The 25,127-nt window shown below is 40.2% G+C and overlaps 1 protein-coding gene across 1 annotated transcript in view; it reads left to right on the forward strand.

Moving 5' to 3' along the window:
* The window catches only part of GRIK3 (glutamate ionotropic receptor kainate type subunit 3), a 2,817,598-nt gene that overhangs the window by 1,451,118 nt on the left and 1,341,353 nt on the right, over positions 1 to 25,127 (forward strand). Inside the window, exon 9 of the mRNA XM_044083835.1 lies at positions 371 to 484. Coding sequence (XP_043939770.1) covers positions 371 to 484 — 114 coding nt within the window. The remainder of the gene's footprint in view (positions 1 to 370; positions 485 to 25,127) is intronic.

The raw sequence follows: 25,127 nt of genomic DNA on the forward strand, positions 1-25,127 counted from the left end.
TTCTTACTCAACCTGTTAGGAGGAATATTAGTATGATAATATGAGAACTCTCTGGCTGGCTTCCGAAGTGGCATATTTTGACAGCATTTCATATTTTGTTATCCTGCTCCCAGAAGAAAACTTGACTCAGAATTCCACTACCGAGCAGATGCGATGTCTATGTTAATCAATGTACAATGTGTGCAGCTCCGGAAATGTTTCCATTCCCCCTCCCATTTCTACCACATATGGTCAGTTTCTCACAGAAACAAGGGCTGACTGTTACTACACTCTGTTATTTTTTCTGGGAAAGAAATGGTTATCATTCTAGCATACCAAAATAGAAACAGGTATTTGGAATGTGACCATTATTTGTTTTGTTTCATCTTAGGTGGGAACATGGAATCCAGCTGACGGCTTGAACATCACTGAGATCCCACGAGGAAGGGGAATGAATGTCACTGACTCATTATCAAACCGATCACTTATTGTCACTACAATCCTGGTAGGAATGATTGCTGTCCACAGTCTCTGATTAGTGAGTGGTGTCTATAGTTTTATTTTTGCTGCCACAGAGCTTTTATACTTTTGATAGCTACTTTCCAAAATAAACAGCATCTTGTTTTTCACATAGCATTGCTTCTTTTATTGCATGGAAACAGTTCAGCTTTGCAGAGCAGAACTTGATTTAAATTTAAAAAGCATACCAAAGAGCTACTGTTAGAGTTAATATTACCTTGTTTTTTTATTTTTGTTATTATTTTTGTAGACGTAATCTGTACAGATACAGTACATATAACATTGATCAGCCCTTTATTATAATGAAGACAATCAGCTCCTAGAAAAAAAGGAATCTGCTGTAAAATTGAGTTGTCTGCCTTTATTTAGAAGAATGGAAAGATCAGCAAGTCTGCACAAAATGCATCTTTCAGAGTTTATTTTCTTTTTTATTGCTACATAAATGGCAATCTTATTGTGTGCATGGCATCAACACACTGTGAGACATTTAGAATAGGCAACATCCTGGACTTCCACATAAATTCCAGGTGCTTTTGATTAAGGTTTCATCTACTAAACCAAAAAGTATGATATTAGTTAGCTGTCCATTGTGATACTATTTTTTTCTAATTCCAGAAGCAAGTGTTGATGAATTATAGATCAATAGTTACATAATACACATTAAAATAAAGATAAATATGGTAAGACATTCTTAAACCAGAAGTGCAAAGTTGCGTAAATAGCTTTTGAAGACATTTAAATGCCATCACTTGAGGATTTCTTTACAGATTGCCCTTCTTTTGAATTGCTGAGATATAGAATGTAAGAAAAAGAACTTGAGTAAAATTGTTATTATTTCAAAGAATTATATTTGTATGTATATATGATTTTACTTTGTCAGCACTGTGTATCGGACAACATAATCATCAATATTATACAATACATTGTCTGCAGTCTGAGGTAAAGCTCGTTGCTAAAAAAAAAATCCGGACTAAATTCAGACTTATGTACTTTTTTGATACACAGCAGCGAGAGTGGCTGAGCACTTGCTCAAGAATGATGAATGCAGATGCACTTTGCATTACTATCACCACACATTTCCCATATTCTCTTTTTCAGTCTTTCTGTAGTTCACGCCTTGCATATTTAAAGTTTAGATTTCAACAGAAGCAGGGAGCAGGCAGTTTCCGGAGTTACTCAAAATCCCATGGTGACCGGTGCTATTTCATATCTTCTCTTCATCTCTCTTCTCCAGACTACCTACAATGCATACAGAGCATACTTACTTGGTTTTTCCTTTCTGTTTCAAATAACTTCACTTGCATATTATCAAGTCCTGTTTTTTTTCTTTCAGAGCTTCCATTTTATTTATTCTTATTCATCTGTGGTATCTAGCTCTGAACCAGAGAGTTCAGATATAGTCTCATATTGTTAAAAATGGCATTGCCACCATTCCAGTGTCTCTTTCTCTTCACTCATCTCTTTCTTCCTTATTTTACTGCACCTGCAAACAATATTTGTGGTTGTGCTGGACGCTGTCTGTTGCAATAGAAACTCATCTTAAGATCTGATGATAGTATCATTTCCTGCTCTTTCTTTTTCTATTACAGATGATCACAGCCTCCTGTCTCAGGGATGTACACTGTCATCCCATGGTTTGCCACATCTTGATGATGATTTAATATGTGTACCTCTGTTATTTATTTATTTATTTTTGAGTGAACAGATTTTCATATGAATGCAACCAACCGTCATCAACACACATCCAGTTTGTGTGTTTTGTCTCATCAGCAATTAGATTTTCACATTTAAAACACTTTAAAATATCACTATAGCAGATAATAAAAAACAACAAGAGAAACTAAGCTAAGCTAGAGTTTTCGCTGTGTGATATCGTAAATGTCCTGTAATAGAGGCCCATGGGATTTATGCAAATAAGGTAAAATGAAAGAAACGGCTCAGGAACAATGACAGCATCCACGTACAAATGTTTAATAAAAACAATGTCTTTAAAATCAGTGCTGTAGTAGATATAGTCCAAATGTACCAAAGAACAAATCTACAAGTACAAAAGTTAAGTGCTTTTCATCTGTTTGCGTAAACAGACTTCTTCAGATAAATGCACTGCATAAAACAAAAAGTTTAAATACAGAATGTGTGGTCACATGACAAATATAGCCCAATCAACTCTGTATGTTCAAAACAATGTTAGCTGCTTTCAACTTTGTGAAAGCAGCAATGTGCAAATAACATAACTGATAAAACATAACAGCCAAGAAAAATGTGTTTAACCTCAACTCTATGTTGTATTGTCGTTATACTTCACTACTGAGATACAAAAATTTTTTACATATATATGTGTGTATGTATATGCCCATTACTCTAAAACAGTGTGGTGTAACAACATACAAAAATGTGAAGAAGCCTACAAATGTTAATGTTAAAGTGTCGTCAGCAGCTAACATTGTTTTGAACATACAGAGTTGATTGGGCTATATTTGTCATGTGACCACACATTCTGTATTTAAACTTTTTGTTTTATGCAGTGCATTTGTCTGAAGAAGTCTGTTTACGCAAACAGACGAAAAGCACTTAAATTTTGTACTTGCAGATTTGTTCTTTGGTTCATTTGGACTATATCTACTACAGCACTGATTTTAAAGACATTGTTTTTATTAAACATTTGTACGTGGACGCTGTCATTGTTCCTGAGCTGTTTTTTTCATTTTACCTGAGTTTTTCATTTTTTGGTGGTTGAATTTATGCAAATGACCCCTTAAAGACATCAAGTGTTTCAGCTATATGCTGTCTGAGTGTCTGTGACTTTTTGCTTTTCCTTTTTAAGTCTTTATGGGCAGATTCAGACCAACAAAGCCAGAAGCCACTAGCTGTGGAAATGCACGTTTTGGCCTTCTTATGACCTCATCAGCACAGTGTAAGAATGCTAAAACTTGCATGTCCACAACTAGTGGCTTTTGGCTTTGTTAGCCTGAATCTGTCCATAAAATTTAAAAAAGAAAAGGTAAAAAGTCATGGACATTCAGAAGCCATATAGCTGAATCAATTTATGTCCTTAAGGGGTCACTTAGATCCCCCTTTGGTGTGTATCTAACCAGGCATATCCAACAACTGGAATGTCCACAGAGGATCCTCACTAAAAGAATACAGAACATAAGTAAAATGTCTCATGCAGACCACCTCAAAGCCCTTTCCCTGTATTCTGTTTCCTACAGGCTTTTGAGGGGAGATCTATGCCTGGCATACAGGGCATTATCAGACCCCACTCTGATAGATCGCCTGCATATCCACAAAACAAACAGCGCCAGAATTACCCATTCTAAATACTTAAACCTTGCCTGTGATATAAATACATCCTGCTGGAGAGATAGGTATGTATCCCAGAGACTACCACATCTATAGAACAGGCTCCCCATCCATGTGAAGCAGAGCTCCTCCCTAACCCAATTCAAGTGCAACTTAGACAATTGGATGGGAATCCAGAAATTCATCCCTGGTTTGGCACCTATGTCTCTAATGGACATAAGTAACCTGTGAATGGTTCATCTCCCAAACCCCTGCTTACATTTATCAAGGGTATCAGAACTTGCCAGAGATTTGAGATGCATGGCTATGCATAAAAAGGTCCTTGTGGTCATTAGCCTAATAAACACATATGAACCTATAATTCCATGGGCCTCTATTACAAGAAGTTTAAGGTATTACACAGTGAAAACTCTAAGTTTTGGCTAGGTTTCTTTTATAGCAGATAAAAAGAATACAGATATTTTGCTGACTTGTTGGATTAGACCTGTTTATTTTATGTATGTTTTTAAAGAAAATGTTTACCCTTATGCATATAACACATGAACTTCAAGCTGGTCTTATTCCCAGAATACAATACAAAGGTTAACAAGAAAACATATGAAGCTCAGAAGATTAGGAAGTACTGGGAAGTATTACATACAGTTTAACAAAATGCAAACAGTGCACCTAAGAATTACAAGACAAAGAAAAAAAGGAATTATGCAAACAAACAACATGAGAAAACAACATGTTTATCTGATAGAAAAACTCATGGTGCAACAGAAACTACTGTGGAGAAAAACACCTATAAATCTAAGAGGCAGAACATGGCCAAATCCTGGTTAGATACAATGAAACACCACCCTTTAGGACTGTCAGCTTGACAGTTCTTTAGCATCATAGTGAAGTAAGTCAAGTCCAGAGCCATTCAAAAATATTCTAATTAAGTATGGTAGAGTTTGAAACAATGCATAGTTGTGGAGCAGATCTCAAGGGTTTAGCTTCACGCAAGACTGGGAGGTTTTACCGCTTTACAGAGCGGAGGATCTACACACTCGGAAAGTACTTTAAGCAATTTAATAATTAGCTGTTGTTTTGGGTTTGTTTGCATTTGATACACAGAAATGTTTAAATTGGCATTGCCCATTTTAACTGAAGACCTGAAAGTGAAAATTCAGAAATAATCATAAATCAGATGTAAATGTAATGTCCATTAAGTACAATCTAACAAATGTGCATGATTAATTGTACTATCAAAATAATAATAAACAAAAGAATAATCAGAAACAGGCTATACAGAATTTAAAAATAGGGACTGAGTCAAGTTAATCTTTATCATACAAGGTAAAATTACAGATGAGATAACTACAGATATGCTATAGAAACCATTCATCTATACAACGTACATTAGGAAGAAAGATGAACAGGAAAAATAATAACTGAAAGCTTTTGTTTCTGAATTATTAGACATTATAACAGGAGTAAGTTTTAAATTGTTATTAGGCTATATATCAGCAAATAGGAATTTTTCCTTAACTCCTGAATGACATGTTCAGTTTATTTGGAGACATTTTTCTATGACTTTAAGAATGCATCCTTGTACTGCAAGACTTTCCTGAACTTCTGCCATAAATATTGAACCACATCTCACCTAGACTGTTCTTGGATTTAGGTATAGCTATAAGAAAACTACTAGACAATTTGATATCACATCATGTTTTTTTATATTCACAATATGCTCTAATGAGGGGGTAGATGGGTTAATTTAGTAGGTTACAGATTAATTTTGGTTGAAATAGGTTAAGGCACTCATAGAATTGAAGACAAGGTAAACTCCAAAGTGAGAAACTGTGAGAAGTTCTAGCATGGTAATCTGCTATGGCTTTGCCAGTCCTGTTATAAATTTGACCTTGTTTGTGAAACAGTGGAGATAGTAGGTCAGCATATATTGTTCCACTTCATCTTTGCTTTTATTAAGGGGTTTTAGCCCAAATCATTTGGTTATTTATTTTTTTATTTATTTAACATTTGTTCACCGGGAAAGTCCGACTTTGAACAAAGCTAATTTTCAGCAGAGGCCCAGGGAGAAACGCTCCAGACACATGCCTTTGTAATTAATTAATTAACATTAAATCAAACTAAAAATTCATTTTACAGTTGTCAACAAGAAATAATCAGTTACAGGTTAAATTTGCACTGGCAGTGAGTTTGTGAAATAACAGCGCATTAATAGTTGTCAGAGTTAAGTTGCTGATCTAAATTCCTAAAGTTGAGTTTAAAGCAAGTGATGATGTTGGCATGAATAAGCCAGGAAAATATAACTAAAATTCAAGCCTGATAAATAGTAGTCTCATAACATTTTACTATTATTTTTTTTTTTTAGATTACTTTTTATTGGTCAAGAGAAATAAACCCTTATATCACCCAGTGAAATGCCATCTGGATAACAGACATGTCCCAGGAATTCAGAACTAGACTCTCCACCTCCAGAAAGAGGCCAGTCACAAGCAGCACCCCTCAGTGATCGGATGAGGGACTGCTTATTTTTGTCATTTACTTCTCTGAAGTCAAGGCGAATTTCAATGGTCTCTGTAAATTTGTGAATGATTTTAAATTAGGAGCAGTCAGAATTCTTCACTGACACTAATGTTCTCAAGGAACAAGTGACACAGTCAAATAACTTGTGTCAGAGTCATGGACTAATATTAAATGTCAAAAAATGTGTAATAGTATTATAGGTTCATAGGTAGATACTAGGCTATCTGCCCTAGAGCATTTACAAGCCTAGCCAGAGTGTGTTTGGCTTTTGCCACCCTTTTAGATTAGATGACTGTGCCCCAGTATAGTAGGTCACAGAAGATAGCCCATTTAAAGTTAGTTTAAAGGGACCCTGTCTAGCAGCGACACAGAGGAGATCCCAGGGGTAAATCTATGGTCTCCCATCCAATCATCAAGATTCTTCTTGAAGAGGGTCATTGAGGGGCTCTGCCTAACATGGATTGGGATTTTGTTCCAGAGTGAGGGGAGCCTCTGGGATATGAATCTTGTCTGTCCAGCATGTCCCATTTATTTCTGTGCTGAGGTTTAAGTCACTGGAGCATGTAGCTCTAAGGCATTTGGATTTCCTGAGGTGGAGCATGTCCATTAATACTGGGTTGGACATGGCTTTATACGTCAGGCACAGATCACCTCTGAGTAGGCAGTAAGCAACTGAGTAGAGCTGGAGTTTCTTTAGTCTAACTGCACAGGGCATCTGCTTGAGTCCCTTAATCCTCTTGGTGAGGTACATTTGGGGTCCTTCTAGTTGTTGCAAGTGTCGGGTAAGGTACATCCCAAATGGGGCATTGTATTCAATTATGGGCCTGATGAGTGATGAGTAGAGGGGCACAATGACCTCTCTTGATCTAGATGTGAACCCTTTCATGATAAGGTGAGCTATATAGAAGGTCCTTCTAACCACTTTGGCAATGTGATTGTCAAAGGAAAGATTACTATCTACTTGGGTCCCCAGATCCCTAATTACTTCTTCCATACTTAATGGATTACCACCTATGTGGTAATTTGTGGGCACTTTGTTTTTCCCAAAGGGGATGACTCTGCACTTTTTGGCATTTAGCTTCAGGCCATGGCTCTGGCACCAGTTATCTGTCTCTGTGAGACCATTTTGGAGGATGCTTGTGTCAGTCAGCGAGTCGATTATGGCCCCCAGTTTGCAGTCGTCTGTGAACTTGGTCAGCCAAAGTCCTCCTGTGTTAGCCTGTACCTCAGAGAAATATATACCGAACAAGAGAGGTCCCAGGACTGAGCCTTGTGGGATGCCACTTGTAACTGGTTTAGAGTCTGACATGGCACCTACAATTCTGACCATGTGGGTTCTATCCCTGAGCCAGTTTGCAACCCATCTTGTGACATAGAGGTTGATATTTAAGCTGGTGTGCTTGTTTATGATGCCCGAGTGGGGTATTGTGTCGAAGGCTTTTGCAAGGTCAAGGTAGGCTGTGTGGACTACCTTCCCTTCATCTATGGCCTTGGTGACTGTTTCAAAGAAGTCGACCAGGTTCAAGAGGCAAGATCTACCCTTAACAAAGCCGAATTGGGTAGGATCCAGTGTTTGGAGGTTCCCAATGTCTTTGTTTATGAGTTCCATGATGATACGCTCCATAGCTTTGCAGACCAGACTAGTCAGGCTTATAGGGCGATAGTTACTGGGTCCATTGTGGCACCACCTTTATGGAGTGAGACCACTGTTGCTGTACGCCATTCTTTGGGTACATATCCTGTTGTAAGGCTGACACTGAACAGTGATTTTAAGTGAGGGTTCAGTTCTTCTTGGAGCTCGTGTAAAATGCAGCGTGGGACAACGTCCGGTCCCATAGATGCTGTGTTTTTTGCTTTGGAAAGGGCAACTCTCACCTGTGCATCTGTGATGCAGGGGGGGGCTACACTTTGTTGGGATTGTCATTTGCACGTTTGGGGGGAAGGGGGGGAGTTTGCACTGAACCTGTCTGCCAAGATGTTGGCAATGTCTGTGGGTTCAGTGTATTTTTTATCATTTTGCACTAACTGAGAGCATATCTGGGAGCTTCCACCCAAGTTCCTGACATAACTAAAGAAGGCCTTATGATTATCTTTAGCGTCTTGTGCAATTTTTCTTTTGAAGTTAGCCTTGGATGCTTTTATGAGGGATCGTAGTTTCTTGCTAGTGCTGATAAGAGTTGCCTTCCCTTTTTGTGATTTTGCTCTGTCCTGTAGTAACTTCCTCCTTCTGTTGTATAGCCTATTTATGGCTGGTGTCCACCAGACAGGTCTCCTGCCTTTGGAGGAGTGTGTCTTGGTTTTGTTTGGGATAGCACGATCTATGCATTCCTGTAAGTATCCATAGAATGCATTTGTAAGGGATTCTGCTGTTTGGATCATAATTTCCACTGGCCCAGGGGCTTTGTAGGATTCCATCTCAGTTCTGAGAAGTGTGAAGTTTGCTTTTGAGAAGTTTTTGACCGTGGTTTCCTTTGCTGGGGGTGTGGATGGGATATGGACATCCATAGTGATTAATTTATGGTCAGATCTTACTAAAGAAGGGTATACCTCAGGTATAGAACATTGAGTACCCATGTTGGTGATAATCAGGTCCAATATGTATTCCCCTCTTGTGGGAGTGGTGATCAGTTGTTCCGTAGCATTTGAGTTTATGAATTCTAGGAACGGTTGGGCGAAGGTGTTGGGGCTTGAGTAGTGCTCCCAGTCTATGTTTGGGTAGTTGAAGTCACCCAATATAATGGTGTTTGGAGAGGCCTTCATATTCTCCAGTGTCTTCAGGAAAGCCGAGTGGGGTTCCTGAGTTTGGGAGGGTGGTCTGTAGCAGGCTACAAACTGAAAGGCAGTTTTGCCCACTGTTAGTTGTACATTGATGGTCTCAGATGCTTCTTGCAGTGCCACTAACCTGGAGGTATGGGTATCTTTGATGAATATGGATACTCCCCCTCATCTTGTGGTTCGGTCCGAGTTTTGCGGCCAAAAAGCGTGGTATGAGGTATAACCTGGTAGTGCTGTGGTGCTCTGGTGTCCTTGAACCAGGTTTCTGTTACTGCACAGATATCGATATTCTCCATACTGAGGAGAGCCTCGAGTGCATGCATCTTGAGGTTTAGACTTCTGGCGTTGAGCAGCATTACCCTTAGTTTCTTTTTCCTTGTGTTGTCTAAGGAGGTGGGTTTGTCTTTTGAGCCTTGCCTAAAAAAGGCACTATGGGGGTGACAAGAGCCTTTGCCAGAATTCAAAAACCCAGGGGTGACACGTGCAAGCCGTCCCTAGCAAAGTAACGTGGCTTGTCGAGCATGTCATACCAGGCTGACAGATACTGGATCCCCTTTGAGTGACACCAATGCTTTAGCCAATTGTTGAAATTGATCATTTTGTCTTTATACTGTGGTATCATTCTTGGTGAGGGTAAGATGCTACTCAAGGTCAGGGTCATACCAGCCTGGGCTACGTGATCAGAGAGCTCCTCTATGTCTCTTTTCATGTAATCCAGGGAGGTACATCTCAGGTCATTCACACCAGCATGGACAATGACGGAGTCATATTTGTACTTGCTTTGGAGTGACCTGATTGCTTGTGTTATGTGGCGGATCCTGGCACCCGACAGGCAGCTTACAGTGACCTTCTACTTGTTCAGCCTGGTGAGAGGGACGTCAGTGTGTCTGACAATAGAGTCACCTATTACAAGTGTATTAGGTGTGTTGTTTAGCCTTAAGGGCTGTGACTGTGTGGCACACTGACTTTGTGGACTATGTGATACGTGTGTTTTGTTGTGGGGTAGTGGTTGCTTGGATGTCTGCTTTGGAGGTCTCTGTTGCTTGGGCAGATTTTTAATTAGAGGCTTCGAGTATGTTTTTGTGTGTTTGTGTGTTTGGTTTGCTGTTGCGATAGGTCTATGTGAGACTGGATTTGTGGTGTGTGTGATTACCTTCTCCTCCAGACTGACCATGCCAGTACTATGTTGAGAGAGTTTAGCCTCCAGTTTAGCTATATAGTTGAATCTCTCGCATATATTTGAGCTTGTTTGGAAGAGGAGAGGGTGGTCTGTGTACATAAGGCAGTTGTAACATTGCCTCAAGATTCCTATATTCACCAGTTGGACTGGAGAGTAAACCCGAAACTGACTTTTGAACATGCCAGAATAGTATGAGGAACTACTTATGACTTTATCAAAAAGGACCAGTAGGGAGTATAAGAGGGTGTAGTGCTTAGTTTATTAGTGCTTACTTATAAGATACTTATACGAGCTACTGCTGGGCTTTAGAAAGAAAATGCTTATGTTGAGATTTGGAACAGTTCTAAGGGAAAATGTGAAGAGCAGACTTTGTGGAGCCGAGAATAGTTTAAACCCGATTTAGCGGCGCTGTCCAATGAGCAAAATCACGCAAAACCGCACTAGAGCGGGTTTTATGAGTGATAGAGATCAAGGAGTTTGGAATTGATCCAAAATGGCCAATAAAACTACAGTTTCTAGGCAGTAACCACTCCCACAGGGGCAGGCAGGCTGTTCAGTGTCTATCACTGCCACTGATGAACACAGAGACTTCCTTTTAGCCCAAGCAAGCAATGGCCTCCAAGAAACTTACAAACAGTTCAGAACAGCAAATCTGTAACTGAACTTTTTTAAAATACAGAAAGTGGGAAAAAAGCAAGATTTTTTTTTTGTTTTTGTCTAAATATAAAGATAAACAAGTAGCAACTAGTTAGAACAGTGCAATAAATGACCCCCACACTTGAGTGCTAGGCCAGAGACAGATAAAATGCAAGTTTTAAGAAAAAAATTATTTTAAAATAAGTGCAACACAGGAAATGCAGTAAACAGGCTCTAGATGTATTCTAAGTACATTTACTAACACAGATATAAGTTTTAGCAAACCAGAAAATGCCAAAATGTAGGCAGCAATGCAGAAAAACTTAAATAATCTGAAGAAAATACTTAAAATCTCAAAAGTGGCTCGCTTCTTCTCTCAGCGTTTTCTCCTCTTGGTGGGTGCTTCAGCAACAGCCAACAAGTCTGAAAAGACACCAAAACCACAAGGCAACCTGGTTTTAAGAGAGAGAGCTCAAGGAGTTTGGAATTGACCCAAAATGGCCAATAAAACTACAGTTTCTAGACAGTAACCACTCCTACAGGGGCAGGCAGGCTGTTCAGTGTCTTCCTCTGCCACTGATGAGTACAGAGACTTCCTTTTAGCCCAAGCAAGCAATGGCCTCCAAGAAACTTACAAACAGTTCAGAACAGCAAATCTGTAACTGAACTTTTTTAAAATACAGAAAGAGGGAAAAAAGCAAGATTTTTTTTGTTTTTGTTTAAAGATAAAGATAAACAAGTAGCAACTAGTTAGAACAGTGCAATAAATGACCCCCACACTTGAGTGCTAGGCCAGAGACAGATAAAATGCAAGTTTTAAGAAAAAAGTGATTTTAAAATAAGTGCAACACAGGAAATGCAATAAACAGGCTCTAGATGTGTTGTAAGTACAGTTACTAACACAGATATACGCTTTAGCAAACCAGAAAATGCAAAAAAGTAGGCGGCAATGCAGAAAAACTTAACAAATAATCTGAAGAAAATACTTAAAATCTCAAAAGTGGCTCCCTTCTTCTCTCAGCATTTTCTACTCTTGGTGCAAGCTTCAGCAACAACCAACAAGTCTGAAAAGATGCCAAAACCATGAGGCAACCTGGTTTTAAGAGAGAGAGATCAAGGAGTTTGGAATTGACCCAAAATGGCCAATAAAGCTACAGTTTCTAGGCAGTAACCACTCCCACAGGGGCAGGCAGGCTGTTCTGTGTCTACCACTGCCACTGATGAACACAGCCCAAGCAAGCAATGGCCTCCAAGAAACTTACAAACAGTTCAGAACAGCAAATCTGTAACTGAACTTTTTTAAAATACAGAAAGTGGGAAAAAAGCAAGATTTTTTTTTTTGTTTAAAGATAAAGATAAACAAGTAGCAACTAGTTATTGTTAAGGAAATAATCCACCTTGTTCACTATTATATTGGCAACACAATCCTAACAGTCAACCCAGTAGTCAGAGACTTGGGAACACACCATACCTCCCAACCATACTAAATTACTTGTTTCTTTACCATGTTTGGGTGTCCAAATAATGGGATACCAAAATTCCTGAGTGGCACCACTTAATTTCTGACTTTTTCCCAGCTTTTTTTATTTATTTATTTTTTCTATTGATGACATCAGCTCTGTCAGGGCTACCAGCCTGACACATTTCCGGCTTGTACGTATTTCCACTGGAAATGGATCTGTGAGCAGGGATTATCTTTGGCTGCACTTGCGAGCAGTGTTCTCTTTTGGGAATTATTTTATTCAAATGGATCTCGGTGAAGGTACTGCAGAGCCAGAGCAGGGTGAACGGATGGATGCACTTGCGAGCAGTATGGGTGAACGGACAGGATTCTGGCTGAAGTAGGAAACATGTTGTTTTATTTATACTGAGTGAATGTAGGTGTGTGTGTGTGTGTGTGTGTGTGTGTGTGTGTGTGTGTGTGTGTGTGTGTGTGTGTGTGTGTGTGTGTGTGTGTGTGTGTGTGTGTGTGTGTGTGTGTGTGTGTGTGTGTGTGTGCCAGCCTGACACATTTTCAGCTTGTATACATTTCTGCTGGAAATGGATTTGGGAGTGGGGATTATCTTTGCTGCACTTGCAAGCGGCATTCTTTTTTGTGAATTATTTTATTCAAATGGATCTCAGCGAAGATACTGCAGAGCCAGAGCAGGGTGAATGGACAGCATTCTGGCTGAAGTAGAAAACATGTTATTTTTTTTTTTATTCTGAGTGAAGGTAGAGGTGTGTGTGTGTGTGTGTGTGTGTGTGTGTGTGTGTGTGTGTGTGTGTGTGTGTGTGTGTGTGTGTGTGTGTGTGTGTGTGTGTGTGTGTGTATGTAAATGCCCCAATTTAATACACCTGGTGGCTAGAAGTACTCAGGCTCAAACCCTGTATCTTGGGTACAAGGTAAAAAGAGCCCAAAGTCCCTAGCCACCAACACTTGTGAATTAATGCCTCATATTTAGTTCGGTTCCTCATTAAATATGTGGTTTTCAGGATTTTTGTGGCAAATCACTAAAGGATTGAATTTACTAAATACTGACAGGCATTTGAATTTCAGATGTCATATTCTTCAGAAAATAAATGGTAACACAAAACCTTTTATTCTAGCAATTTTCTACGTTTATAAGATCAGTATTTGAAATGTGTCCCTATTTTGAGCCTGTATTCCCCCATTATTGGCTTTGTCCAGTGTTTTTGTAATAAGAGGTTGAGAGCTATGGTGAGAAGTGAGAACTGAATTCACTAAATGATAGCCATTTAAGTTTCAGTCTTTCTATCTTTCAGGAAACTGCTGATTTGGAATAGTGGCATGTTGCACTGACTGTAGTGCACAGGGTCCTGGGTTCAAGACTTGGCAGTGAAATGCATTGTGGTAACACAGCATTTTATTCTAGCAACTTTCCAAAATACTTGCCCCCCCCCCAAAAAAAAAAAAAAAAAAAACGAAATTGAGAATAAGTGTGAGAAGCTGTACAAAATGCCTATGGCTTACACTACTGTATATATATATATATATATATATATATATATATATATATATATATATATATATATATATATATATTGTGTGTGTGGGTGTAGTGGAAGTAGACTTTTATGATGGAAATGTTCTGAATTGGGCAGTTTTGTCATTATTGGTTCATGCATTTTGTTTCATTGCCTACTGGAAAAATGTTCAAATAATAAATTTAAATTGCGCTCTAACAATTGTGCTGTATTATACAAGGAGTATAATTTAATAAAGTCAGGAAGGTGTATTAAAGAGCATGTGTATATTTCTTGTTTTGTGTGCAAGGGGCGAATGATTTGAAAACAGCTCAAAGGTAATCTTTATCCACCACTGGCCAGATGCATTTTCTTTGGATGTGGTGTGGGTTTCAGTGCTGTTTCAATGAATGTGAATTTCAAGGGCAAAGATGTTTTAATCCCAAGCCTATTTTCATTGTGAGACAGTATTGCTTGGTTTAGCAGCTTTGTTTAGCAGATGTATATTAGTGATTGTGCACTGTGCTATAAAATGTAAAACTAAAATCCAATTAATCATTGTAGAAGTAAAGCAGTATGCACACATTAGTGTTTATGGTAAATGGGATAAAATAGACAGGTAATGGGACATTGGAATAGCTGCAGGGGGACTCTGGCACCATATTTTGGTTGTCTGTTCTTCAGTTTGCGTTTGAAAGTTGTTATCCCACAATTCCACTGGAGTGGGTAGGGTTACATAATTATGTATGCAAATGTGGTGTTAATCAGTGTATAGATTCGTTCCTATTTTTCATGGGCCTTGTCCAGATTTTTGATGTTTCCAGGTTGAGAGGTATGGAACACACATAAAAAAGAATCTAGTCTTTGACCATCACATGTCTATAGTACTGAAGAAATCATTCTATGTTGTGCAACTTATAAAGAAAAGTATGGCATTTAGGTCCAAGAGGGTCATTGTTCCACTGTATTCTGCATTTATCAGATCTATCATTGTGTACATTGCCCCTTTTGGTATGTACCTAACCAGACATATCCAACAATGGGACATCCACAGAGGTTCCTTACTAAAAGAATCCAGTACATATGTAACATGTTCTATGCAGGCCAATTCAAAGCTCTATCCCCGTATTCCATCTCTATAGGCTGTTGAGGGGAGATTTAGTCCTGCATACAATGTATTATCAGATCCCGCCCTGATGGACCTCTCGCATATCTGCCAAACAAACAGAACCAGAATTACCTATTCTAAAGGCTTAAACCTTGCCTGTAATAAAAATAGAACCTGATGGAGAGACAGGTATGTATCCCAGAGACTACCCATTCTCTGGAACAGGCTCCCCGTCCATGTGAAGCAGAGTTCATTGCTAATCCAATTCAAGTGTAACTTGGACAATTGGATGGAAAACAGAACATTTTTCCCTGGTTTGGCACCTGTGTTTCTAATGGACACAGGCTCATCTCACAGGCCTCTACTTCTAAAAATGTTTCATCTCCCTTATCAATGGTACCAAAACTTGTCAGAGATTCAGGATGCATGCCTAGATTTAAAAAGGCTGTTATGGTCATTAGCCTAACACATACCTATGAACCTACCTCTTTTGATATCGACAAAAAGAAAGGACTTAAATCTGATTTTTGTTCTAACTAGATCACCAAAGGTCATCAGAGAAATTCCTTTGGAGGCAAATGGTCAGAGGATGGTCTCAATGTAACATGAAGGCTTTTATATTGGAATTATTCAATGCAGATGAGAAGTTTTATTCCATGCTTCTAAACTGAATCCATCTGTGGTTGGTCTACAGAATCATATTAGTGAAGTGTTTCTTATTTCTTCATATAAGAGTTACTTTAGAGGACCCCAAGTTGTGAAGTGTAGAACATTAGCGAAGCATTATATAATGAATTCATATTTCTTCAATTGCAGAATCAATGTATTTTGCAGATCCTGCCAATTTGAAAATACAGAGATGGATATTAAAATGTCACCTATCATCAAAACATTATTGATACTGCCAAGAGGAGCTGTAAAGGGCAAATGCAGAGACTCAAGTAGTTCTTATAGTAATAGAAGTAAGATGCTATCCTTATCATGTATACCCCTCAAATGTCAGAAACGTATTGGAAATACTGAATTTTGCCATATTAAAACACTGTGCCATGTAATTGTGCATTCATTCATCCATCCATCCATCCATCCATCCATCCATCCATCCATCCATCACCCTTTTTTTGCATTTTTACACGAAGAGCTGGGGTCAGCTAGTCTTACATGACCCCTTTAAATTATGATTTTATAATCAGACACCTGCTGTATCTTACTGCATCATCAGCACGATGCATCAGTATCAGGACTGTGACTGCAAGTGGGAAAAAAAGGTGCATGTAATGAGGGCTTTTGTTCAAACAACAACAAAAAAAGAGACACGAGTCCTTTTCAGGCTAACTGGCTTGCTGTATGGAGTGGGGAGTGGAAAGTTTTTTTTTGTTTGTTTTTTGTTTTTCTCTCCTTAACTGTTGAGTTTGCTGGCCATGAGCTTTATGGTCTGCAGATGAGTAAATGTGTTTGTTTGCAATGCTAGACAATCATTCAAGTAGACGACCCAAGGAGGAACATAAGCAAGCAAGACAAAATATTGTAGTATTTGCAAAATGGAATTTTACTTTGTTTCATTTTTTTAATGACCTCTTGTTGCAAGAACTAGATGTGTACATTAACCAGAGCCACTACGTTTTATTGCTTTGAATTTTCTTTTCTGCAAATGGAAGCTATAGATGTTATCACATAAGCTGTCCTGTACTCCTTGGCTGCATGTTATATGACAAATATTTTAATAAGGCAACAGGTTTGTACATTTGATTAAATACAAGAAAATGGACAGTGATCAGCAAAGTTCTTTCTTTCCTGCATTCTTCCTTCTTTCTTAAGGGGAAGGTTAATGAGTACCTCTGAAGTGTTATAGAAATGTTTTGAAAATCTCCAATAAACACAGAGCACATTTCTCACTTCATTAACCTATTACTACAGCTTAAGTCTGACTTGCATAACTAAACTAGTTGTCTAATCTCATCACAGCTTAGTTCAGGCCAGGTAATATTTATATTCTGTTGGTGTACGTTTATACAGTAATTCTAATATATGCGTATATGATATATCTGTTTATAACAGGGGATTTATACAATCTGAAATAACTAAGAGTTTGCAAAGCAGACATTATCTGTCTTTACTCTATAGTTTTAGTCCGGTCTGAAAAGCTGGGGTGGATTCTATAAAGTTCATGGAAGATGTTTATGGACAGTGTAACACGCTGAAGGAAGAATGCAATGCACCAGCTGCTGATAGGATTTCAGAAAGCATGCTGAAAACCCTCCATGTACTTAGCTATTCAGCATAGCATAGTTACAAATTCCATGAACGCCCATCTGGTTCCAAAATACATAGGGTACACCCAACACAACTTAAAAGTGACAGACTGCAATGCCTATTCTGTTTCCGAAATCCTCTTCATATGCTATAAGTACTACAAAGAGCAGAAGATCTTGCTATAGATTCTGCCGTATTTCATAACAATACTGAAGAAAAGAAAACAAAAATGCAACAGGCAGTTAATAAACTGCAACAAGCTGCAGTGATACTAGCCATAGATGAGGCTGTAGATATGTGCCCTAGAAGGCAGCCAGCAAATGTCAAATCAATGCTGCAACTAAACCAGTCATCAGACTAGCAAATAATTAACAGACTAGTCAAACAACTGGTCCTGGCTATCCACATCATGTGTGTCTCACACATGTCTTTGTGTTCTTTGCAAGGAGGCCCCATTCCCGTTGAAACAAAAGTGAACCTCATCCTGGATGTACTTCCATCTGGGACATGCCAGAGAAACATGAGGAATGATGTGTGCAGAGCTCCCAGCCATATACCGGCAAAGTTTCTGGCAGCACTGTGGATGAGTACATCCACTTTCCATCCACACCTATGGAGTGGAGAACTGCAATACACCAGTTTTACTGCATTGCAGACTTTCCCCATGTAATCAGTGTAGTAGATTGCACAAGCATCCCTGTCAAAACACCAGTGCATCCTTAAACAAACCAATACATAAACAGAAAGGGATGGCCATCCATCAACTGCCAGGTTGTTTGTCCAGCATAACAAACATATCATGGCAACACACTCTTGCAGTGTCAATGATGCTGCCATATGGAGAGAAGGTGGACTAATGGCTGCATTCCAAGAAGATAAAATACCTGAGAGATTACTACTGGGTAAGTACAGGAACACAGCTGGATTGTAAGCTAAAGATACCCCTCCCAACAATATCCAAACTGACCAGATGTGTGTCTACTCCCCACAACAGGTGACTGTGGTTATCCACTTGAGACAAGGGTAATGAACCCATACTGTGACTCATCCAATCCTGTAGAAGAGGCCTACAGTAGAACAAATGCAGCAACCAGAAACACCATAGGGCATGTGTTTGGTGTTCTGAAGGCAATTTTCAGATATGTGGACAAATCTGTTGGTGCACCGCAATACACACCTGAGAAGGCAGCACAGTTAATAATGGTGTGCACCATGCTATACAACATGTAACCAGGGCACATGGTGGCCTTCAAGTGGCAGGTGTGGGTGAACTTCCCCAAGAACCCCAGATGTCTGAAGATGACATCTTGCAGGTATGAGAGGAGGAGCAGGAGGACATGGGGGGAAGAAAATGCAGGTGTAGGTAACATAGGGTGTGACCACAAGTGCAGGCCCAGGCAATACGACAGTGTCTGACCTACAACTTTCAGTCATGACAAGCCACACATACATGAATACGCAGATTAAGCATTGATGCTCAGGTGTTGCCCCACCACAGTAGTACAGATTGCATCTCATGGTAAGTACCCACTAGATGTACACACTGAGCATCAGACATAATGTCATCATCATAACAGATATTATTATGAACGTATACACATCTTTCATAACAGGGATTATTATCTCAGAGCACAACTGATACAGGTATGCATACAGACTCAGATTGTTATATCAGTGTATGGCACACAATAAGGGACACACATCAGTGCTACACATTCCTATTTCTCCACTATAATGAGCTGTATGTTTAGTAAAACTGTTGGACTTATGTAGAATCAGACATGTCAACAAACACAGATGGATGACACCGTCAGCATTCTGACAGCAATCATCATTGCCATGGGGTGAGACTGACACTACCAGACAGAGTGGACCAATTGTTTATATTACTCTAGTGCAGCGTAGAACACCCACACTGACAGCTCACAGTGCAATCTCCTCTGCCACTGCCACATATGGAAACAACTGGTCCAGATTGCTCTATAAAGGAGATTGCAATGGTGAGACCATCATATGGAGGTGAAGGAACATGACTGTGACTTGACTGCCTGGTCATGACTGCTGAGTCCACAGCAGATAGACAAGCAGTGGAAGTGTGCACACCGTGGAGCATAGATGTGCCTGATGGGCAAGGTTGGTTCTACTGAGAGGGGGCCTGCTTCTCCCATGTGGCAATTGGCTAAGCACAGTCAGGGCACACAAAAAACTTGCTTGTACTGTGGCACTACTGTACTGCTCTAGAGGCAAGGAATTCTACTGTCCATGCCAAAGGTAACATGCTTTTATTCTGAACAGTCAATGATTCCATTACCTCACTATGTCTGCACACCTGTTCTTCATGCAGCACACTCAGCTGGTGTGCAACACGATCTGTGGCACGAGGTAGTGCACGGATGTCAGATCCATGATGTTGATGGAAATGTTCATTTGCCTATAGGAGTATGCAGACACCCACTAACACCTGCCCGTTCACACCACCTACACACCTACATTTACTGTGACTGACAGTATCAATATCTTGTGGGGAGATGTCAATATCAGCAGCAGTCTCAGCTTGGGTCAGTTTTTCATTGTTCTCATCCTGTTCCACCATACAATGTCCCTTCATTGTCAGATAGGCTGGACAAGTCTCCCTCCAAATCTGAGGCTACAGCCACATCCATATGACTGTCACAACCTTGACTGGACTGTACCACCATGTCACTGTCCTGTGTGCCAGGGACCATGCTACCATATTGAGACGTGTGACACATCAGATCCCACATCATGATAACTGGATGGACTAATGAAGAATACAGATAGTTGATGTGCTAAAAGAAGAAACAAATGACATAGATTAGGACAAAGTGGTTGCATTGCATTCTGGATATCATTAAAGGCATAAAACACATATATCTCTCTGCAATGTTACAGATAATATCAACATACCATTATGTCTTGTCTGTGTATGGGTCATAAAATCTACATAACAGGGAGTTGACAACTAAGTTACACAGCCAACATACATGAGATATGCAGTGAATTCAAAAATAACACACACATAGCAAATCCTCCAGGGAAGATGGTGTGGTAGAAGAGGGTAGCACTTCAACTATTGTAGGGAAAAATGTCAGCATTATTAATTACATCATTGCCAGCATGAACCATGCGAACAGTGTTAAAACATATAGTAGGCAGGCAATGGAATACTCATAGCATGACATATATAACATAGTAACAGGGGGCTGCAAGTACTCACTGGCTGGGCATTGCATCTATTGGCTAGATGTCCCTGCATCGAAACACAGTGATATTAATGTATCACAGGTCTGACACACATTGCTGCAAAGTATAAATCTATAGTGGTAACATACCTGGTCTGATTGTACTTGCAACTGCATGACTTGGGCCCTCACTGGATGTACATGTAGTATACAATGTTTGAGAAATATCAATATCACAATAAACAGCAGTGCCATGACATGAAGCTAAGGCAATAACAGGTAGTGGTTACAGTAACATTGTATGGAGACACTCACCTGCTATTACCTTGTGTTGTCCAGAAGTAGATAGACCTGTAAGTATTAATGCAGACAGCATTGCACATGTTGATTGCAGTGCTCTGTCCATACTGCAGTTGCATGAGTATATGCCATTATAGGTTCATATGATGATACTAGGCTATTGGCCCAGAGGACTTTATAAGTCTAGCCAAGAATTTTGCCCATGTTCCCTCAAAGGCAACACCTATTTACCCTGTCCAGCAGGGACACAGGTGGGATCCTAGGGGTGCATTTTCTGTTTCCCATCCAGTCATTCAGGTTCCTCTTAAAGAGGGCTAGAGAAGTACTCTGCTTGACACTTTCATCATCATCACCGTGTGCTTCGGTGTGTGTGACTCAATTCTACTGCACTAAATCCAAAATGGCAATACATGAAGATGCATGCAGCAGCAATATGGGATGATTTACTGTATAGTCATCCATGTTATGCATAGTAAGACATGCATGTTTGGCCTGGAACTACTTCTTCCATCTCATCCCAGGCGATGTGTCCCTCCCCACTCACCATATGCTGGGAGGCAAGAAATATTGTGATTTCATTGTGGAGGGTTAATGGTAGTCCACCACCAGTGGCATCCTTCAGTCTCTCATACTGTAATAACCTTTTGGCTGCATGGAAGATCATGTCAGACCAGCATCATCGACAGGCCTCACGGGATCTATTGTAATCTCCAACTGCATTAATCATGTCAGTGGTGACTGCCCACACTTCATTCCTCTATAATGTTTTCACTACATGTCCAAGGAGTATCTGTACATGTTGTTGCAGAGCATCTAGTATGATATCATTTTCCTTTGGGGAGAAATTGTCACCTGTAGGTCTGTTTACCATCCGAACTACAGTGATATGCACGTGATCATATTCTTGTGGGGGCTCCCTTATGCAGATGATTATGTGGACAGCATATGTGGCCATAAACAGTATGCATTCCTGTGTAATGCAAAAGTCTATGCAACACTTACTGTGACAAATATGACAACACTATCTGTATACATAACTTTGGATATCTGTAGAAGCTATCTATGAGATTTGAACATCCTATACTACATGTCTACTGAATGAAAGCCCAAAGACAACAACATCATGCCACAGGGGTCTGTCTGCATTTCACATTGAAATACTACACAAATTGTCATTTGAACAATGTGTGCAAAATGTTGGAAAACCTTAATATCCATAAGCAGGCCACTGACAGTACAGATTATTGTCTGTATTCAGCCAGTAGTTATAAGACTTGTGTTAAGAAACAACAATGAAGAAATATCCGTAACACCAAAATGACTCAGTACATATGGATACCTTCAGAATCCGTACATGCACCACAGAGTGTATGGAGTCACCAGTAAGACTTAGAGGGATTACAAAGTACTAAGTACAGGCTTAGAGATCATCTAAGAAAGCAAGGTATGTTTCTTAATTTTTCAGTTTTGCTAAATGAAATATATTTGTCCCATGTTGCATGCCTATATTTTTATATTATCATATATACTGCTTAAAATGCATGCACACCTATCATGCATCAGTAACATAAGAACATTAATCACATTATACCTGTGCTTAAAAGTCTGATTCACATTCAAATATGCGAAAATGTCATTTAGCATCAAGCCATGTTTTCTGCAGTTAGTGTTTGAAATGTAGGCCACATCATAAATGGCAGTCGGGTTTGTGTATCTGTCACACATATCTTGAGGTCAGTGTTTTATATATCAGTTTGTAGGGTTTTGACTGCTGCTTATAATGCATGGGCTGGCACACTCTTATGTGTGGCTGTGTTTCCCAGTCACTGATTTGTTGTTCATAGGTATCACAAGGGATAAGAAACTAAGAGTAATGCTACTCAACGCCAAAAGTCTAAACCTCAAGATGCACGCATTCGAAACTCTCCTTAGCATGGAGATCATTGATATCTGTGCAGTAACAGAAACCTGGTTCAAGGCTCCCGAGAGCACCCCGGCACTACCAGGTTATACCTCATACCATGCTTTTCGGCCCCAAAACTTGGACCAAACCACAAAAGGAGGGGGAGTATCAATATTCGTCAAAGATACCCACACCTCCAGGTTGGTGGCACAGCACGAAGCATCATAGACTATCCATGTGCAACTAACAGTGGGTAAAACTGCCTTCCAGTTTATAGCCTGCTACAGACCACCCTCCCAAACCCAGGAACCCCACTCGGCCTTCCTGAGAACACTGGAAAATTTGAAGGTCTCTCCAAACACCATTATATTGGGCGACTTCAACTACCCAAACATAGACTGGGAGCATTACTCTAGCTCCAACACCCTAGCCCAAAGGTTCCTAGAATTTATAAACTCAAATGCTATGGAACAACTACCACTCCCACAAGAGGGGAAAACATACTGGACCTGATCATCACCAGCATGGGGACTCTATGCTCCAGACCAGAAGTGTATCCCTCACTGGTAAGATCAGACCATAAACTAATCTCACTGGATATTCACATCCCAACCCCACCCCCTGCTCAGAAAACCATAGTGAAAAGCTTCTCTAAAGCAAATTTCACACTCCTCAAAACCGAGGTGGAATCCTTCAAAGCCCCAAGGCCTGTGGAAAATACGGCCCAGACTGCAGAATCCTTCATAAATGCATTCTATGAACACCTTCAGGAATGCATGGATCTTGCAATCCCAAATAAAACCAAGACCCAATCCTCCAAAGGCAGACATCCTGTCTGGTGGACCCCAGCCATAAACAAACTATACAATAGAAGGAGTAAGCTACTACATGATAGAACAAAATCCCAAAAAGGGAAGGCATCTCTGATCAGTATTAGCAAAAAACTACGGGCACTCATAAAATCGTCTAAGGCCAGCTTCGAGAGAAAAATTGCACAGGACACTAAGGATAATCACAAGGCTTTCTTTAGTTATGTTAGGAACCTGGGTGGGAATTCCCAGATATGCTCAGAATTAGTCCAAAATGACAAAAAATACACCGAACCCACAGACATTGCCAATATCCTAGCTGACAGGTTCAGCGCAAACTCCCCCCCCTCCCCACCAAAAGGGCAAATATCTATCCCAGCAGAGTGCTGCCCCCCTGACATCTCAGATGCTCAGGTAAGAGCCGCCCTCTCCAAAGCAAAAAACACAGCATCAATGGGACCAGACGGTGTCCCGGGCTGCGTCTTACATGAACTCCAAGAAGAGCTAAACCTAAACATAAAACTACTGTTCAATCTCAGCCTTACTACAGGATATGTACCCAAAGAGTGGTGTACAGCAACAGTGGTCCCACTCCACAAAGGTGGTGCCTCAACAGATCCTGGAAACTATCACCCCATAAGCCTGACTAGCTTGATCTGCAAAGCTATGGAAAGGATCATCATGGACCTCATAAATAAAGATACTGGGGACCTACAGACACTGGATCCTACCCAGTTCGGCTTTGTTAAGGGCAGATACTGCCTCTTAAACCTGGTTGATTTCTTTGAAACAGTCACCAAGGCCATTGACGAGGGGAAGGTGGTCCACACAGCCTACCTGGACCTCACAAAAGCCTTCAATACAATACCCCACTCGGGCATTATAGATAAGCTCACCAGCTTAAATATAAACCCCTATGTCACTAGATGGGTTGCAAACTGGCTCAAGGACAGAACCCACATGGTTAGAATTGCTGGAGCCATGTCAGACTCCAAACCAGTTACAAGTGGCTTCCTACAAGGCTCAGTCCTGGGACTTCTCTTGTTCGGTATATATTTCTCAGAGGTACAGGCCAACACAGAAGGACTGTGGCTGACCAAGTTCGCAGATGACTGCAAACTGGGCACCATAATCGACTCTCCAGCCGACACAAGCATCCTCCAAAAGGGCCTCATAGAAACAGACAACTGGTGCCAGAGCCATGGCCTCAAGCTAAACACCAAAAAGTGTATAGTCATCCCCTTTGGCAAAAACAAAGTGGCCACAAATTACCACATAGGTGGTAATCCATTAAATACAGAAGAAGTAATTAGGGACCTGGGGATGCAAGTTGATAGCAATCTCTCATTTGACAACCATGTGGCCAAAGTGGTTAGAAGAACATTTTATATAGCCCACCTAATCATGAAGGGATTCACATCTAGATCAGGGGAGGTCATTGTGCCTCTTTACTCATCCCTCATCAGGCCCATAATTGAGTACAATGCCCCTTTTGGGATGTACCTTACCAGACACCTGCAGCAACTGGTAATACCCTAAAAGTACCTCACCAAGAGGATCAAAGGGCTCAAACAGATGCCATATGCTGCCCGGTTAAAGAAACTCCAGCTCTACTCAATGGCATACCGCCTGCTCAGAGGCGATCTGTGCCTGACATATAAATCCATGTCCAACC

Source organism: Protopterus annectens, chromosome 1.part1 (assembly GCF_019279795.1).
Source record: "Protopterus annectens isolate FY-2018-M chromosome 1.part1, PAN1.0, whole genome shotgun sequence".
Taxonomy (NCBI): domain Eukaryota; kingdom Metazoa; phylum Chordata; order Ceratodontiformes; family Protopteridae; genus Protopterus; species Protopterus annectens.